At 40.9% G+C, this 20187-nt stretch overlaps 1 protein-coding gene across 23 annotated transcripts in view; it reads left to right on the top strand.

Annotated features, from left to right (window-relative positions):
• NRCAM (neuronal cell adhesion molecule) overlaps positions 1-20187 on the top strand; it is a 314557-nt gene that overhangs the window by 213751 nt on the left and 80619 nt on the right. For 12 of the 23 annotated variants that reach the window (XM_067042868.1, XM_067042865.1, XM_067042855.1 and 9 more), the window contains 3 exons: positions 10278-10481; positions 15549-15654; positions 17568-17764. In XM_067042868.1, coding sequence (XP_066898969.1) covers positions 10373-10481; positions 15549-15654; positions 17568-17764 — 412 coding nt within the window. In that variant the 5' untranslated portion in view covers positions 10278-10372. Of the gene's footprint in view, positions 1-10277; positions 10482-12650; positions 12669-15548; positions 15655-17567; positions 17765-20187 lie in introns of all 23 variants that reach the window. The other 11 variants (XM_067042864.1, XM_067042857.1, XM_067042853.1 and 8 more) reach the window with 1 other exon arrangement.

The raw sequence follows: 20187 nt of genomic DNA, 5'->3' as shown, positions 1-20187 counted from the left end.
ATCATCCCGCCCCCTGGCTGATCACTGAGAGGAACCAGTACAGCGGCCCTCCTGTAGCATGTGCCTTCTGAAACTCTTTCCAGGAAGGCACCTGCAGACTGACTGTGAACCAAGCATGCTCTCTGTGGCAGAGATAGTGGCGCTCCAGAGATAGTCACAGGCACTGGACATTTCCCAGAATCCCTTGTGGTTGGAGTCATTGACTCCCCCCCGGTCCATGGGTGGTGAGCCAAAGATGTGACGTCACCTCTGGGTGGCGGCAGTTAAGAGCAGGAGAACACGGGGACGCTGGAAGCCACGTATTGAGATGGCAGCCTCACAAAATGGTGGAGCCTCTGTCAGCCTAGAGCAGAGCCCCCTTGTCCACCCACAGTGGGCATTTGCAAGAGTGAGGTATAAACTGTACTGTGCTAAGTGCTGAGACCTCTGGGTTAATTTCTGCCAGCGGTTTAGGCTAATTCTCTCTCGAGCTCTTTCTTCTCCCCATCCCCCCAACTCAGGCCATTAGGAGAAGAGCCCATTGAGATCTTGACCCCTGCCATGCATCTCCACCCTGAATGGCTCATACCGTTTCTCAAGAATAACAGTTTGTAAATGCTGGCTTCTTATCTTTGACATATGACATAATTTTTTTTAAGTGACTAGCCTGCCAAGGCATTCAAGAATGCTGTTACCTACTATTAAGCGGCTGCCATGTTGCCGTGTGTCGTTTACTTGACAAATAGGTAGGGTAGAGCCCATGTAGAATATTAATATCCTGCATGGCCTTTTCTGCTGGAGGTTTTAATAAAGTGTTTCTGATCCTTACATCTTTTCGGTGATATTTATGGAAATCTCCATCTACAAGAAGATAAATAGAGCCAGAACTTGTTTCGGTGACTTGACAAATGTTTCTGAATATATAACGATCGAGGCCCATATTCAAAATTAAATTTCCACTTCTCAGACTTCACCTTTAGAGCAGTTCCCTACTTTCCATTTTTAAAAGTTGGAACTTTGTTTCTGTTTCATAATCTGAAGGAAATCACCTGGGAAGCGGACCTTGTGATAAAGGAAGAGATCTGTCTCTAAGGCCTGCCTTTCCCCTTCTCCTTCCCCTTTTCTTCAATTCACTGTTTAGTAGGTGAGTGCATAGGTGCAAGTAGAAGCTGAGATTGAGCACTGGAAAATTCTGGTCTGATTCATGAAGATGGGAAGGTAGGAGCTACACAGGGCTCCCTCTCACCCTGTCCTCTAGCTTAATTTTTGCTTTCCTGCGTTAGAAATAGATTGATATAATCCCTAAGACTCTAAATCAGACATGATCCACAATTATTTTAGTGTAAAAAGTTTTGTTTGATGTCAGTAGCAACTATTTTCTATTTATTGAGTACAAGTTTTGTATAAGAAATATAACTTACGTCTGTGTCCTTTGGCTGAACCAACATATATACAAGGAAGTATATCTAGGGAAAAACAAAATGATAGATCATTGTAGAGGGAAAACCGACATCACCAGCCTATTCATTTAGGATTGCTGTGGCTCCAGCCATGATCTTGTAAGAAGATCTGTGCATCTGAATCATCCGAACTCTTAAATGGGCAAATTAGCATCTTTCTGGTTGCAAGAAATAGCCGATCAGAGTTTCTCTTACTTAATTGTTTCAGGTATCTGTGGCTACATAACACATCACCTCCCAATTTTGTGGCTTAAAACAACCGATTATTTTTTGTAATTCTGAGGGTTTGTTAACCCTCAGATGACTGGCATCTGGTTGTTCTGTTCTCAGATGGTTCTTCTGCTGCGTATAGTTCAACAAATCCCTTACTCAGCAATTGTAGCTGGGAGCTCAGTAGGGCCCAAAAAGTCCAAGATGATCTTTCATCTCCCCAAGGTCTCTTTCTACTCTTTCCTCTCACCACACATAGTCTAGCTAAGCTTCCCAGAGGGAACATGACAAGGGGAGAGCCCAGTGTGCAAACGCTCATCATACCTCTGCTTGCATAATCCTTGCTAAAATCCCACTGGCCAAAGCATGTCCCATGGCCAAGGCCCGAGTCATAGTGAGAAGGGACTACACAAAGGGACACGTGCTTGAGGAGTGCTTCCTGTGGACCCCTGATGTGACAGTCTACCCACCACGTTAGCGAAGGCTCGTTTTAGAGTTCGCACGCTGGAAAAACGACAGGAGAGCCTTTCAACCGCAAGCACTGTTGTGGCGAACCTCATAGAGAATTGGAACGTTGTTTGGGACGCCAAGAGTTTGAGAGACCTGGTGATCACAGTGCAGGTGGAGCAAGTCCTTGTCCTCACCTGCCAGGCACCCCGCCAATGCCGTGGGCACGCAGTGACTGTCTGCTTCTACTGATCTCGTCGCTGTCTCCTGCTTCATGCTGCTCGGGGCACCGCCCACGCCCCGCCTACTCACGGTTTCCCATGCTGCCTTGCCTCTGTGTCATCTTTGGCCTTTGCTCCTGCTCCAAACTGTTGACTCGTTCTTCCTGCCTCATATGCATGCTCCCCACGAGAAAGGAATCTCCTAGCACTTCGTTGGGCACTCTCCAGCCCTCTAAAATAGCCAAGTCATCTCACAGGCGCTACATGGCCTTTGGTCAGACACCCACGCCTGATTCTTCTAGCCCCGGTCAGGATGGTGGCGTCAGTGCAGAAGGACAGACTGTGAACGTGGCAGGCATTGAGGGAATAGTCTCCTCTCTGATCTGTTTAGCTAATTGTGATTGGATTCAGAAGGCGGGGTGAGGAAGGCTTCCTTTGAGAGGCCTTAGTCCCTTTCTCTCTTACTCCACCCACCCTTCCTTTTCTCGTCAGCTCTCTCACCCCTGAAGCCGATTCTGACAACTGTCATCAGATAAATGGCTGGACAAGTGTGGGACAGGTGCCACCCTTGGTCATGGTCGCCATTAGCCTCACCCATATGGACTTTGCATTAAGCATGCCTTATCCTTTGTTTTAGATCTCTCAGTTAATCATCCTTTACTGTTTCCTTTCTTGTAATTGCTGTGCTAAATTAAGGAGGTGTGAAAAAGCCCGTATCCAAAGAATTTCGTGTGTTGCAAATAACTAGATTTTATTGAAAGAGTTGGCTGTATTTGATGATCTAACTTCAATGGCAAAAGGGCCTTAAAATTGTTTTCTATATCCAAGCGGTCCTTAAAATATTGTGTTATGTATGTTTTTAGATCTCTTCATGCGTGGAATATCCCTAGAATAATTCACAAAACATGGTGTTAGTAACCCTTCCAAGGGAGAAACTGGGTTGTTGGGCTGCTTACTTTGAGTTATATGGGCTTTTGTACCTTATGAATGTTGTACCATGTGCATGTATATTGCCTACTTTCTTTTTTTTTTGGTACGCGGGCCTCTCACTGTTTTGACCTCTCCCGCTGCGGAGCACAGGCTACGGACACGCAGGCTCAGCGGCCGTGGCTCACGGGCCCAGCCGCTCCGCGGCATGTGGGATCTTCCCGGACCGGGGCACGAACCCGCGTCCCCTGCATCAGCAGGCGGACTCTCAACCACTGCGCCACCGGGGAAGCCCTATATTGCCTATTTTCTTTGAGGCATTTTAAATATTTTTATTTTTAGTTTTTAGTTTAAAAAATTTTTGTGGTTCCCTTTTTGTTTTAAATTGATGAATAGTTGATTTACAGTGTTGCAGGTATCCAGCAAAGTGATTCAGATAAATATAAATATAGATATATATTCTTTTTCAGATTCTTTTCCATTATAGGTTATTATAAGATATTGAATATAGTTCCCTATGCTATACAGTAGGTCCTTATTAGTTATCTATTTTATATATAGTTGTGTTTACCTGTCAATCACAAATTCCCAATTTATCCCTCCTCCCCTTTCCCCTTTGGTAGCCGTAAGTTTCTTTTCTATGTCTGTGAGTCTATTTCTGTTTTGTAAATAAGTCCATTTGTACCATTTTTTTAGATTCCACATAGAAGTGATATCATATGATATTTGTCTGTTTCTATCTGACTCACTTCACTTAGTATGATAATCTCTCATCCATCCTTGTTGCTGCAAATGGCATAATTTCATTCTTTTTTATGGCTGAGTAATATTCCCTTGTATATATGTACCACATCTTCTTTATCCATTAGTCTGTCAATGGACATTTAGGTTGCTTCCATGTCTTGGCTACTATGAATAGTTCTGCTGTGAACATTGGGGTACATATATCTTTTCGAATTACAGTTTTTGTCTTTTCCAGATACGTGCCCAGGAGTAGGATTACTGGATCATATGATGACTCTATTTTTAGTGTTTTAAGAAACCTCCGTATTGCTCTCCATAGTTACATGGCCTACTTTTAAAATTAACTTTCTAAAAGTGTGTCTTGCCTACAGTGTCCTAGCTTGTGGTTCCTTTCAAAGGCCAGGGCCAGCATGTGGTACCATTCCAGCAGGCCCTGTTCACATGCCATCCAGTGTGACGGGGCCCCTGAAGTTGTGCTCTGGGCCACACCAGGAAGATCTTCTGTAGATATTCACAAACCATTAGCACTTTGTTTTTTTTTTTTTTTTTTTTTTGCGGTATGCGGGCCTCTCACTGTTGTGGCCTCTCCCTTTGCGGAGCACAGGCTCCGGACGCGCAGGCCTAGCCGCCATGGCTCACAGACCCAGCCGCTCCGCGGCACGTGGGATCCTCCCGGACCAGGGCACGAACCCGTGTCTCCTGCATCGGCAGGCGGACTCTCAACCACTGCGCCACCAGGGAAGCCCAGCACTTTGTTTTTTAACATCAGTGACTAAACTTGGTAATTCTGTCTGCTAAATGCAAAATAAGAGGATATGAGAAGAAGGGAAATGCTAGGGCTTCTCAGGGTGTGACAGGCTGAAAGCTCTAGAACTTTTCGGAAGAACTGGAGCTCTGGGTCTGTCACTTCACATACCTTGTGTGTGTCCTTAAGCAAATGACTTTACCATCCTGCATCTCAGGTTCCTTACCAGTAAACTGGGAAATGAAATAGAGTTTTCCTTTTGGGGTTATTGGCAAGATGAGATAAATTAATACATGGAACAAACTCAGAGTGCGTCCTGGCACATAGAAGGTCTCAATGAATAGTGAGTGGCCACAATGATTGGTTTTTTTCCTCATCTGTTTAATGGGTATAATACCTGCTTTCCTATTTTCTGTGATTTTTATGAATACCAAATAACATAATCAGTTAGAGTGCTCTGAGGAATGGAGATTTGAGCTATCATCAAGATGTATTCTGTCATCTATTATTTGGTTAAAAAACATCTATTAATTACTCACCTTTCCTTCGGTACTATTCCAGGTTCTAGCTACCAGATTCCTTGTAGAATCTCTATTATGGGACATCCCTCTGGTCTAGGAAGGAATTAGAAACGTTTTCCGTTGCTTCACAAAGTTTGCCTTTTTCTTTGAAGAGATCGTTACCATCTCTAGAGTCACATAATCCCAAACTACTGTTTTCTAAGGCGCACTCCTGGTAGTGGAGTTGTGTAGATTTGTGTGACTTTGTTCATGTGTGAATTATACGGAGTCTTTGTCCATTTCTCTCTAATCTTCCTTCCATAGTCTCAGACGCAAAACCAGTGATTGACGAGCACACGCACAGCCTAGGAATGGGCACGAGTGTGCTTATTCCTTTTGGTACATGTTTAACAAAATATAAAAAGTAACCATCCCAATAGTACTCAGCCATAAAGAAGAGTGAAATAATGCCATTTGCAGCAACATGGATGGGCCCAGAGACTGTCATACTGAGAGAAGTAAGTCAGACAGAGAAAGACAGATATATAATATCACTTATATGTGGAATCTAAAATACGACACAAATGAACTTATTTGGAAAACAGAAACAGATCCATAGACATAGAGAACAGACTTGCGGTTGCCAAAGGGGAAAGGGGTTGGGGGAGGGATAAATTAGGAGTCTGGGATTAGCAGATACAAACTACTATATAGAAAATAGATCAATAACAGGGTCCTACGGTAGAGCACAGGGAACTATATTTAACGTCCTGTAATAAACCATAATGGAAAATACATATATACACATATACATGTATATTGATGTATAACAGTCACTGCTGTACATCAGAAACTAACGCAACGTTGTAAATCAACTCTACCTCAATTAAAAAAAGAAGTCACCATCCCGAGTTGATTGCTGAAAAAGGCCTTTCACAGTCAAGATGATACCGCTTCCAGTGAGCTATCCACTCAGTGAGGCCAGCCGCTGAGGGCTCACCAGAGCAATAATTAGTGTGCCAAAGGGCACCCAGTCACATAAGTATCTTTGTTTACTGGCTTAGAGAGTAGATCGTGTTACACTGAGCAGTCAGCATTGAACCACCCATGTTGGGAAGCTGAAAAGTACAGACAGGCTAGAATGAAGTGGTGAGTAACGCATGGCCTTCTGGTTCTAGTGGAGAGCTGCTATATTTTTTTTTATTCAAATAATTTCAGTTTTCACTTGAGAAAAACAAAGATTTTTCTTTTCTTTCTAATGACAAGACTTCTTAAGCAGCAAGAGAGCTGTGTTTCTTGGGCTCAATATGAATCCTTTGTCAAAACCTTAGGTTTTTCTTTTAAAATATATGGTAAAAATGTGAAGCAACATGTGCTGTATGGTTTAATGTGAATTTTAGGCAAAAGAAGTCAGGAAATCTTGAATTGCGTTTCTTTCCTAATGATAAAAAGTTTACGAAACGAGGGAGAGGTTTTTTTTTCCTTCTGTTAAGAGATTCTTTTTTAAAATTTATTTGGTTGCACCAGGTCTTAGTTGCGGCGCGCATGCGGGATTTAATTCCCTAACCAGGGATCAAACCCCCGCCTCGTGCATTGGGAGCGCGGAGTCTTAACCACTGCGCCAACAGGGAAGTCCCTTTGTTAAGAGATTCTGTAGGTAATACATGAAAAGTTGATTTGAACGGAGTGAAATGAAGTGAAATAGTAAAAGGCTTTCCTCTTTATCATTACTCTGGGTTATTTTAACAATATATGTGGTTTTAAATATCAGGATGATTTATATTCTGAAGATGAACCTATCATTTGCCTCATTCAGGCATGCTTTAAAATGTCTGTGGTAAATATTTTTTGAAAATTGTGAGCTATATTGTGGTAACATGCCCTCTAGCCTTGACTAAACAAGATGCTGCTATTTCAAATGGAGGTTTCATTCATTTTAATGTCATTGTATTAACCATTTAGTTTTAGTTCACAATTCTCATGTAAGAGAGAATGACCATCATTTTTCCAAGGTAAACTAAAAGACAGGTGGGCTTCTGGCAGGGCAGGGTGCTGACATCAGTACTCCGAGGGCAGAAGCAGTGTTTTTTCTTTGCAAGACTTGCAAAGCCCATCACTCTTCAAGAGAGAAAGCTCAGTTTTCTGTAGCTGTATTTGATTTTTCACTCTGACTGAGTGCCGGGGACCTAATGCTGTCCTTGGGTGTTGGGCTATTCACCTGTGATGGCATTCATAGGAGAAGTCAGTGATTTTCCGTGGGCAGGATTTGGAGGGTGGGCTGGGCCATTGCTTTGTCCTCCCCAAACAGAATCTACACTGGAGATGATTTTGTGGCTCTTGGTTTAAATGAACTTACAGCTTCTGAAGAGAGACCCCATCTTCCTTTCCTGTAGTTCATGACCTCCTCTCACTGTGAAGATTTACTCAGGTCTCTTTAAGTAAGTGGTGTTTCAGTTTTTCTTAAGATTTTTATTTTTTTCTTTATATAACACTGTGATTTAATGTGGAATATTTTACTCCATCTATATGCTGAAAAGGCAAAGCAGGTTGAATGATACTTTCTTTTACATGACGTTGTCTCATTGTTTTCTCTGTTCTGAAGGATGAATAGTTAAGGCATCCAGGCAAAATAAATAATGAATGAAGAACTTGGAAATTGTGTGTAGTTGCTTAAGATCTTACGGGCATTACAATTTCTTCATACATCTTTTAGAAAGTGTTTTAGTTCTCTGGCATCTGTTAGAAAGCTAGGCACTTAAATTGAATAAACTTAGCGTGACACACAAATCAGGCAGGTATGCCTTTTGTTTTCTTGGTGCTTGGTTCTGTCGTTTTCTCTCAGTATGTGTAGTATGTAGCATTGACTTGTTTCAGTGCCATTTATGTTACTTTTCCTTGAAGCTTATGTGTAAATTCACAATTAGCGTTTGAACAAAAAAAAAAATCTCGAGAGACCTAAGTAAATTCGATTAAATGGTATAGATCTGCTTTGCATGCACAGAAAGACAGTCTGGTTTATATTTTGGTTAGAAATGGTTGGGCGAGCTTTTCTACCGGCCTCTCGATGTTTAATGGTCATGATTGTTTATATATTATAATATGGAAAGACAAATTTCCTGGATCTTAAATGAAACCACACAGTATGGATGTTCCATTCACGAAATAATATTTATATATGTGTAATGTCTATGTTTAGCATATTTTTTTGTATTTGTTTAGCAAGAAATGTCCAACTATAATTATAATCAGGTTCAAATCAGAACTCAGCTGCTAGCTGAGTTTAAAACACATGTAAAGCATGTGTTTTACATGTTGTCAGCGTTGTTTCATTTGTCTTTTATACATTTAAGCTCTCTTCCATACACAGACATGATATGCCAACTAATTTGACCATATTGACAAGAGTTTGCTTTTTAAGCCAACGAGTGTAAATATACATGTAGCCTCAGGCAGACTGTGGTCCGAGTGCCTATCTGAATACAACCTCACCTTTCCCCCTTTTTCCCCCCTTCACTTTTTTTCTACCAATATTTATTTACTCCCTACCATGCGCCAGGCACCGTGATGAGCTCTGGGGATACAATGGGGAACAGGAAAGATGGGGTCCCTACCCTTCGAGGTTTTCAGTTCAGTGGGAAAGATGGACATTTGAAAAATACACGATGACACCAGTAATTAAGCTGTAAGAACGATCTTTGTTTATAATAATGCCATCCCTACCTTCTCAAGAGAGCCACTGGTCACTCACACTTCTCTTTATTAATGAGAAGACGTGATTAAGCCCGTCACTCCAGGTAGAGGTCTGTTGTAGGACAGAGGTCTATATTCTGGGTGCTCGTGTTCTCTTGAACTTTCACGTGCAAGGCATACTATCTTAGGTGATAGGAGAGGAATACAAAGACGGGAGAGGCTCAGTCTTTGCCTGAAGGAGTAGGGGAGAGAGTATGCATACCCCCCAAAAAGTCTATCACTGTATCTACCTGTAGACTATATGTGATGAATAAAACATCATTTCAGGAATTCTCAGAGAGTGAAATGCCTTCTAATTTGAGTGATCAGCGCATGTTGGGCTGGCCAAAAAGTTCGTTCGGGTTTCTCCCTGAGGTGTTACCAAAAACCCGAACGAACTTTTTGGCCAACCCAATCAATGCTCTATAAAGAAATCCAGTGGACATGGTTGAGGAAATATTGGTGGAGAGGGCACTCCAGGTAAAAGGAATAGAATAAACCAAGGCAAGAAGTTGGGAAAATTCAAAGCGTATTGAAGGATTGACCCCCAAGAAAGAAAAGCAGAATCAGACAATCAAACAAAAAAGAATACTTACGTGACGGCAGAGGGAAGTGAGGTTGGTGGGATACATTGAGACCAGGTCATTCAGGTTTTTATGTGACTTATTTAAGGATATATTGAACTTTAATCGGGTAGGTCCCATGGGACTACTCCCAGTATTTAACCAAAGACCCTTAGGAAAAACTAATCAGCACTGTTTCGGAGGGTGACTGCGGTGAGGGAGACCTGGAACTCAGAGCCCAGGCAGAGCTGTTGCCACGGCCTAGGTAGGAGACGGAGGAGGCCAGAATTCTTGGTGGTAAATCAGAATTCAACCGGTGAATCAGTGTTTGGGGTTTGAAGCAAATGGGCAACCATGCCCTGAACTTTCCCAGAGGTAATCTCTAGGAAGGAGAAGCCATTAGGCCTCCCCTTCAAAGGCACACCTGCTAACCGATTTATAAGCCAAGTTTTCCTGATCTATTAGGAGCATGGTAGCCTCTAATATAAAGCAGATATTTAAAATGGGAAAACCAGAAGGATGGCAAAGTTGACAGATGTTGCTTGACGTCCCTCCAAATACGTCTGACCTAATGTTAGCCGATTTATAAATAAATGATTCTCCCAGTCTTCAGAGTGAAATATTTAAAAAGTTAGAGTTCCATTTAGAGTTCATGTATAATACAGAACTGATTTTCTGTGCTGCCGACTTCCCCTCTTCATTTCCTCCTTTTTAAACAAATGCACTGTAATTCTTCTCCTATCCTTTTTCAGTTTCCTGCATGAGACTTCTTTAAATGTTGCACACACATCTTTTGTGAAAGAAGAAAAGGAAATTCAGCTTGTGGGGCTCAGCGGGAGTTCAGCTCATGCAGCTTAAAAGAATGATGCCGAAAAAGAAGCACTTATCTGCAGGCAGAGCACCTCTGATACTCTTCCTGTGCCCGATGATCAGTGCACTGGAAGTCCCTCTTGATCGTAAGTATTAACGTTGGAAAGCTGTTAGGCCCGGGAGTCAGACCCTCCCCGGCATTCACCATCACTCTGAACTGCGTGGCTGGAGGAGATGTCCGTGTGATCCTGAAAAGTGAATCAAAACTGATTTGGCTTTTACCTTCAGCGCCCTGTGTTTATAAAGAAGCAGACCCTAGAAATGGCCACTGAATCGGTCAGACACATTGTCCCCTCCCTGTCATCATCTCTCCCTCCCCTCAGGTGCTTTTGGTGTACCATGGGGGGGGCTGACCAGAGAAGGAGTGAATTGTGAGCTGCCCTTATCCTCCCAACAGGCAACTCTTTATAGAAGCCGTCCCGCAAGAAAACTATAGGAATGGCTTTAAAATGATCACAGAGACACACACACACCCGCCCTGCTTATCCTGTCCCCGAATCTCCACCTTCTTTCTTCATATGCTAAGAGTGAAAAGATCATCTCTCAGCCAACCCCACGCCCCTCTGTATCCCCAAACTACCCACGGCTCGGGTCTCTGGATTCAGACAAGGCAAAATTCACTTTTGAATTTTGGATCTTACATATGAGTTTAGAGCTAGGAAATAGATCTTATCTGGAGCCTAGTGAAAGGTCTTTGTTTTTAAAACGGTGATCAAAGACCAAGATGTCAATGTTGAGAATAAAAGAAGTCTTCGGCAAAATTACTATTTCAAATGGAGCAAGTAACAGCTACTATAGGAGCCCACCCTTTCCTGAATAAAGTACTGAATATACTGCACTCTCCCTGGGCTGGGTGGCCTGTTCGTAAGAAATAAAGATAATGCTAGGTGCCAACGGGTCACTTTTCCTGCAACGGAAAGCAGAATTTGAAATCTGGACTATTACTGTACTTCTGAATTGATTTCTTCTTCATCCCTAATCAGCATGACCTCTTTAAATCCATTAGCGTCTTGAATAGAACATCTGTTTGGCGAGCTTTCCAAGGTACAAGGAAGGTACACTTTCCCCGGGCGATTCAATTGTTGGGATGTCAATTTTTTTTTTTTTTTTTTTTTGCCAAAGAGGTTGCAACTGCCAATGGGAAGCCAATTAAGAAGAGATGTGATTGGCCCCGTACTTTTCTGTGCATCTTTAGTCTGAAGTGTAAGAAAACGCAACATTCTCCTTCTTTTCAAAAGATATTCAGTGACCTTAATTTCAGTTAAAAAAAAAAAAAAGATATGATTGGTTCAGCCCATTGGAGTTGGAATGCCTAAGTAAGCATTTGCCCTAATGGATGTGTAGAAGAAAGAGCATTTGAGAGAAATGCTTTTGTTCTCTCTTCCGTTAAATACATCCCCCTTTAATCTGACTGTTGCGTCTTACAATCAGAGGGAAACAGTCACCTACGGCTAACTCAGTTATCGCTGCTCCTGGAGAAAAGCAGAGCCACGATGAAAAGAAAGTCACAGGCAACCCAGGCGCTCCTGCATTAACCTTTGCGAGTAGTAATGACAGGCGGCACAGCAGAATCATGTGACTTGCATGCTAATGGAATTTGTTCCCTGCCCCTATTCCTTATCCCCCCTTTCCACGAGCTGCTCCTTTGGGGTGGGTACTAGCAAACCCTGGGTGACTGAGGAATTCTGAAGCAGAAACACGCTAACCATCTGAAAAGTGCAATTCCCGACTTGGCGATTAACCGTAGAAATATAAGAATCTCAAATCAGTGTTGGATTTGGCTTGGATGGAGCACTGTCATTGTAGCAGTGTCCCATTGTTAGGTATTATCACCGTGTGCGTAGTGATGTCTGGGATAATGGGATCAGACACCACACAGTATGTGACAGCTCAGATTAATTGTAGATTTAAGCCGTTTTTCAAATTGAATGTAATTACTTGTCCAGCACAACACGTATGGAGTGGAATTAGCCATTCCTATTCCTGGCAGAATCATCTTCTGGCCTACAGCATCCCTTTTGTTCTTCCATATGTGTATGTAGAAAGGTCTGCTTCAGGAATAAACAAAACCTTTAATGGGAGTTTCTTTCTCTTGCTACTTCACAACCTCCACCTTTGCTCTACTGGTTCTTTAGGTCAAATAAAATAGGTAAGATGGCCCTTTTATCTTCAGGGTGCTAATGTTCTTATTACTAACATTTGGTTTTCTTTAATCCTGTTTGCCCACTTACCTGCTGATATTGATGGGGAAAAAGCAAAACTTCTTGAAGACTGTAAGTGTCTTTCCGTCATTACCAGGCAGTGTGAAAATTTGACTGTGTCTTTGTTTTTGAGTGAACGCTGTGAATTTAAACACACGATTTTGTTTTCGTGACTAACGTCTTTTTAAGTGTGTGTGTTTACTATGGCTAATCATTGCATTTAAATTCCAAGAAGCAGGTTTAATCTATTCCTTGCATGAATTCTGAAGACTCAGGTATTACTGTCTTTCTTTTACCAATATTCTGGGCTACTAACTTCTGAGCTTTGTTCACCTCTGATGTAACTCAGTGAGAAAATTCACAAAATTTGAAGAGAACGTCTGGTTCTAAATGCTATTAAAGGCTTGCTGGAATAAAAACATGTCTTTGGGTATATATAGGAGGTGGGTGCATGAAAATGCTTCACCCGAGTTCGCTCTCAAACTTCTTCAACCTGTAGGACTGGGTGGACTAGTGTTTCTAAGTGTCATCGGTATAATGGCCCGAGCATTTGAGTATTGTTTCGATGTGTGCAAAAGACAGGCACCCCCATTCACATCGTCTCTGAGTGGCGTGCTCTAATCAAAAACTGCTGCCTCTGACAGTAGGGCAACATCTGTCATCTACCTAAAAAAGTAGTTTTCAGGCATTTGAAAAATTCTCTGATATTAGATTAGCCAGGAAAATTATATCAAATCACCTTTTCCCCTTATTACTTCAAAGCCCTTGTTAGTTGCCAGATGACCTAAGCACGGTTCAAAGAGGTACATCTAGGTGGTAAACTCCTAGCAGTAAGCGTGACAGCTAAGCCAGCTCTGTTACAGACACATGAATAGAAGTTCTGGGTCTGCAGCCATCACCCTTGCGCCTCTGTCACTTACAGAAAAGCACCAAGAATTGGACTGAGTCACTCCTAAAAGGCCCCCTACCCACCACCTATGCCCACCAGTCCCCGAGTGGGAAATTCTAGGCTTCTTTCCATCATCCCAAACTCTCTACTCCCAAAGCCTGTAGGATGGCTCCAAAGTGAAGCTGGTCTAATTAAAAATGATTATGATAGTAATTTAAATATAGCTAACATCACTGAACCACTGTAGGACTGGAATGTACTAAGAATTTTACACAAATTATTTTATTTACTTTTCTCAGCAACCCTAGGAGGTAGATACTACTTTTAAACCTATTTTTCCTCTATGGCAACGAGGGCTTACAGAAGTTAAGAAACTTGCTTGAAGTCTCACAGCTGGTAAGAAATAGACAGACTAGTTCTTAACGACTAGCCCAGACTGTTAACCAGCTTTGGTAACTGCCGGCTAGAAGAATGAGTGTCCTGTGAACAGTGCTAGCGGCTGGAAGGGATGTCCAGCTGGCTAAGGAAGATGAGGAAGGGATGGATCTTGCTAAAGGAGTTGAAATTGACGCTGTGCGGTATCCCGCAGTTAATAGGTGCACAATAAATGATGGCAATTATGAGTTTCATTTTTTATCTATATTTTAGGTGTTATTTGGATGTTTAGTAAGAGATGTCTGGTGAGCAGCCCCGAGACTGCAGACAAAGCAAGAGAAGAGATCCATGTTTACAGGTTTATAAGGCATTGAACATGGAAATGATCAGTTTAGCCCTGGCAACCGTTCACCACAGGAAAGAAAGACAGAAGCTGAGGACGATTATTAAGCTTTGGGAAATACTTGATTGACAGGTGGAGGAAGTTTCACAAAGGAAGCACAGAGCATAGGTGGAGAGGAAAGGGACGATCCAGAATATGAAAAATGATCCAGATAAGTCTTTACATGGCAAAGATGTCCTGTACATTGTAAGATGTTTAGCAGCATCCCTGGCCTCTACCCTCCAGATGCCAGGACCACCCCCATGCCAGTGGTGACAACCAAAATGGACTCTGGATGTGGCCACATGTCCCCCAAGGACTGGGGGCAAATGGCCCCTGGTTGAGAACCACTGGTCCGTGTAAACAGCTCTCCTTCGAGTTGTGCGAGGCCGTGGCTTCCACCAGGAGAGTTCGCTTCTCTTCTCTGCTTTGTGCCTTCCTAGTCAAGCTATTTTGCTGCTCTGAGCAACAAAAGAAGTTGAAGTGGATTATTTCTCCAGTCTCTTCCTGTTCTACACTCTGTGATTCTGATTTCACAAGAAGGAAGACGTGGTCGTCTTAGAGTGACCTGAACATCAAATGTCCACGTACCAGCTTTTTTCAGATTCAGTTGCTCAAGATCAGAACAGTTTCTCCCTACAATTTGATAATAAATGATCAGATAACACTTCGAACAGTGAAGTGAGAATATTGTTTCCTAAAACAGAGAGCTTCCCAATTCAATTTCTCTTCTAAAGAAGTTGGTTTTATCTTTGTTCCTAGTAGCTACCTACCTCCTGTGGCTCTAATAAGACACGTCAAGTCTCTAATTTTCACCATCTTTTTCACGTTAGCTTCTCAAATATATTTGTTACCAATGTATTAATTTACATGAGCCCAGTAATGAACTACAAGTCAGTAACTCTTTCCCGAGAAAGATGCAAATTTACCCCCTAACTTAAATTTCATTGAAAGGCATCATTTGAATCAAAGCTATCAGAGAAATTTCTCATTGTTACATCAGAAATGAAACTATCTTAATATTAAGCTTATGTTGGGCATTATTTTCCCAAACTTTCAGTGTGAGAAAATGGGCTTTATGAGCACATATAAAGTTACCAAAAGGGAGTTTATGCCTTGACTCCAAAATTTTAGGAGTCTTTTAGCTAAAAATCTGCTGAGGGGGGTGTGTTAGCACAGTGGAAATTACTAAAAACATTTGGAGCATATTTAGTCTAGGGTAAGTGATTTTGATATAGAAAAAAGTGATTGCTATTATGATTAAATGATTTATTTCTTTACATTTGTTCTTCTTTCTACCATTAAGTGGTACAACCTCCAACCATTACTCAACAGTCTCCAAAAGATTACATTATTGACCCACGGGAGAATATTGTAATCCAGTGTGAGGCCAAAGGGAAACCTCCTCCAAGGTGGGTGTGCTTTCTGCTGTTATAGTACTGATAATAAGCATCAATATTCACGTTGAAGTCAATTTCGGGTCCTGCATATTATGAAAGTATCATTTGTAGGTTCATTGTTTTGTCTCTCTGCTTAATTAAATTCAGTTGGTTCTTCTTAAAACCCCAGATGGTTGCATTTCCATACTGATACCTTTCTGTGATATGCTAAAAAAATTGTGGAAAGATGTGGAAAGAGCCTTCTGATGGCCTTATGACATGGGCACATTCCTTCTCTATGGGCCTCAGTTTACAGATAAATGTAAAATAAAGAAGTTGAATTTGACAACTTCTAAGATCTCTCCTAGCTCTTCTCTACAAGTCTATAAAATAGGCCCAAGTGGTTTTCCAAACATGGCAGCGTTCAGCACTCAGGATTCTCCATATGTACCTTGGCATGAGCACTGTACAGCCTTTTAGAGTTGGGAGAGACATTAGACGTTATCTGATCCAACCAGTATATCTTATAGATGGGGAACTGATGCCCAGTAATGCTAGGTTAACCTGTCCAAGGTCCCACAGCTCCTTAGTGGATGATCCGTAACTTGTCTAGTAATATATGGAAATTCTGGAGAGCTGGATTATTATTTTTGAGAGATAATGTGTATTTTTTAAGTTATAAAGAAGGGAAATTTTCTCAATATTTTATTTCCAAGTTTTTCTATGACCAGCCTTATGAATCTATCACAGACTGGCACCGGAGAAAAAAATTACCAAAGTATATCAAAAACTTCCATCAAAGGTTAGCTTCAAAACAATCTCTTCTGTCATATTATTAGAAACTCTCGAGCACTCAGGCCCGAATGTGATGTCCTTTGATGACACCCCTTTTAGTTTAACATTTAATTAATACCTCCTGTAACTCTCCGTTAGGCAGGGTTTCTCCACCTCAGCTCTGTTGATATTTTGGGCTGGACAATTTTTTGCTGTGGAGACAAGCGCTTTCCTGTGCATTGTGGGATACTTTGCAGCATCCCTGGCCTCTACCTACAATAAGCCAGCAGCAGCCAACACCGCTGTCCCCTACCCGAGGAGTTGTGACCACTCCTGCTGTAAGGATGAGCAGTGGGAAAGGAAATCCAGGAGGGCTTGGAAATCATGGGAAAGTTTAGAGATTCACGCTTTTGTTAAGAGCATGGCCATTGTTGATTTGTGACCAGTTATCAAGTATTTGATTACTTGGGCACTGAGACTTTTATATAAGGCAGGCAGTCTTTTACATAAATAAAACTGAAAAAGAAGACTTTCAGTTGACAGTTTGAAATACTTCCTAAGAAGTTTGCAAAACTCATCTCTAGAATTAAAAATTCTCAAAATATATTTGATATACAGTGATCACTTTTAATGACCGACCCTTAAAACACCACTGAACTCATGTTTCTTCCTCTCCTCCCAACTCATACTTTGTATTTTGGTAACTTGACACTGGTCTTATCACTTTTAAACACACACATATATTAGTACTTGTGAAGGCCTTTCTTCTTACACTTCAGCCCAGAGCAAATCTTTATACGCAGGTTATCAATTCTATGAACAATGGAGTTTACAATAAAAATGCTAATAAAGCTCTAAGAGAGTGTGCCTCGGAGACCTACTTCCTATATTTTCTTTGAAAAATGACAGGCAATTTATATTCATGATTTCTTTATTGAGTCAGATTTTGGTTGTTTCTAATGAAGACATGTACCTTAGTATGTATGGCCGGCACTTTTTTCTAAGTCAAAATTCAATGAAACATTTTAGGTATGGAGCCTATTGCTCTTTTACTGAATACTAAAATCTAATCATTATTTAGAAATCCACAAAACTGCTAGGAATTTGTTAGAGAGGAAATAATCCTGTTTTTCTGGGCTGTAAACAAGTTTAATCCTTTGTGCATTGGGCAGTTTCTCCTGGACCCGAAATGGGACTCATTTCGACATAGATAAAGACCCTCTTGTCACCATGAAGTCTGGCTCGGGAACCCTCACAGTCAACATCATGAGCGAGGGGAAAGCAGAGACCTATGAAGGAGTGTATCAGTGTACAGCCAGGAACGAACGCGGGGCTGCAATTTCTAATAACATTGTCATCCGTCCATCCAGTAAGTCGGACCTGTTCACCAAACAGGACCCTTTATAAAGTATAGCTCCAACCCCAGCATCTGTGTTTCCATACAAATTGTGAAATGTTTTGTTCTATTTCTGTGAAAAATGCCATTGGTAGTTTGATAGGGATTGCATTGAATCTGTAGATTGCTTTGGGTAGTAGAGTCTTTTTCACAATATTGATTCTTGCAATCCAAGTACGTGGTATATCTCTCCATCTGTTTGTGTCATCTTTGATTTCTTTCATCAGTGTCTTATAGTTTTCTGAGTATCGGTCTTTCACCTCCTTAGGTGGGTTCATTCCTAGGTATTTTATCCTTTTTGTTGCAGTGGTAAATGGGAGTGTTTCCTTAATTTCTCTTTCAGATTTTTCATCATTAGTGTATAGGAATGCAAGAGGTTTCTGTGTGTTAACTTTGTATCCTGCTACTTTACCAAATTCATTGATTAGCTCTAGTAGTTTTCTGGTAGCCTCTTTAGGATTCTCTGTGTATAGTATCATGTCATCTACAAACAGTGACAGCTTTACTTTTTCTTTTCCGATTTGGATTCCTTTTATTTCTTTTTCTTCTCTGATTGTTGTGGCTAAAATTTCCAAAACTATGTTGAATAATAGTGGTGAGAGTGGACAAAATTGTCTTGTTCCTGATCTTAGAGGAAATGGTTTCAGTTTTTCACCATTGAGAATGATGTTGGCTGAGGGTTTGTCATATATGGCCCTTATTATGTTGAGGTGAGTTCCCTCTATGCCTACTTTCTGGAGGGTTTTTATCATAAACGGGTGTTGAATTTTGTCAAAAGCTTTTTCTGCATCTATTAAGATGATCATATGGGTTTTCTCCTTCAATTTGTTATTATGGTTTATCATATTGATTGATTCATGTATATAGAAGAATCCTTGCATTCCTGAGATAAACCCCACTTGATCATGGTGTATGATCCTTTTAATGTGCTGTTGGATTCTGTCTGCTAGTATTTTGTTGAGGATTTTTGCATCTATGTTCATCAGTGGTATTAGCCTGTAGTTTTCTTTTCTGTGACATCTTTGTCTGGTTTTGGTATCAGGGCGATGGTGGCCTCATAGAATGAGTTTGGGAGTGTTCTTCCCTCTGCTATATTTTGGAGGAGTTTGAGAAGGATAGGTGTTAGCTCTACTCTCAATGTTTGATAGTATTCGCCTGTGAAGCCATCTGGTCCTGGGCTTTTGTGTGTTCGAAGATTTTTAATCACAGTGTCAATTTCAGTGCATGTGATTGGTCTGTTTATATTTTATATTTCTTCCTGGTTCAGTCTTGGAAGGTTGTGCTTTTCTAAGAATTTGTCCATTTCTTCCAGGTGGTCCATTTTATTGGTATAGAGTTGTTTATAATAATCCCTCATGATCCTTTGTATTTCTACAGTGTCAGTTGTTATTCCTCCTTTTTCATTTCTAATTCTATTGATTTGAGTCTCCTCCCTTTTTTTCTTGATGAGTCTGGCTAATGGTTTATCAATTTTGTTTATGTTCTCAAAGAACCAGTTTTTAGTTTTATTTATCTTTGCTATCATTTCCTTCCTTGCTTTTTCATTTATTTCTGATCTGACCTTTATGATTTCTTTCCTTCTGCTAACTTTGGGGGTTTTTTGTTCTTCTTTCTCTAATTGCTTTAGCTGTAAGGTTAGCTTGTTTATTTGAGATGTTTCTTGTTCCTTGAGGTAGGATTGTATTGCTATAAACTTCCCTCTTACAATTGCTTTTGCTGCATCCCATAGATTTTGGGTAGTCATGTTTTCATTGTCATTTGTTTCTAGGTATTTTTTGATTTCCTCTTTGATTTCTTCAGTGATCTCTTGGTTATTAAGTAGTATATTGTTTAGCCTCCATGTGTTTGTATTTTTTACAGATTTTTTTCCTGTAATTGATATCTAGTCTCTTAGCATTGTAGTCGGAAAAGATACTTGATATGATCTCAGTTTTCTTAAATTTACCAAGAGTTGATTTGTGACCTAAGGTATGATCTATCCTGGAGAATGTTCTATGACCACTTGAGAAGAAAGTGTATTCTGTTGTTTTTGGATAGAATGTCTTATAAATATCCATTAAGTCCATCTTGTTTAATGTATCATTTAAAGCTTGTGTTTCCTTATTAATTTTCATTTTGGCTGATCTGTCCATTGGTGAAAGTGGGTTGTTAAAGTCCCCTACTATGATTGTGTTACTGTCAATTTTCCCTTTTATGGCTGTTAGCATTTGCCTTATGTATTGAGGTGCTCCTATGTTGGGTGCATAAATATTTACAATTGTTACATCTTCTTCTTGGATTGATCCCATGATCATCATGTAGTGTCCTTCTTTGTCTCTTGTAATAGTCTTTATTTTTATGTCTATTTTGTCTGATACGAGAATTGCTGCTCCAGCTTTCTTTTGATTTCCTTTTGC

This window comes from Kogia breviceps, chromosome 9 (assembly GCF_026419965.1).
Source record: "Kogia breviceps isolate mKogBre1 chromosome 9, mKogBre1 haplotype 1, whole genome shotgun sequence".
Lineage (NCBI taxonomy): Eukaryota > Metazoa > Chordata > Mammalia > Artiodactyla > Physeteridae > Kogia > Kogia breviceps.
The sequence above is the reverse complement of the archived record's forward strand: the minus strand, read 5'-3'. Positions and strand labels throughout refer to the sequence as shown.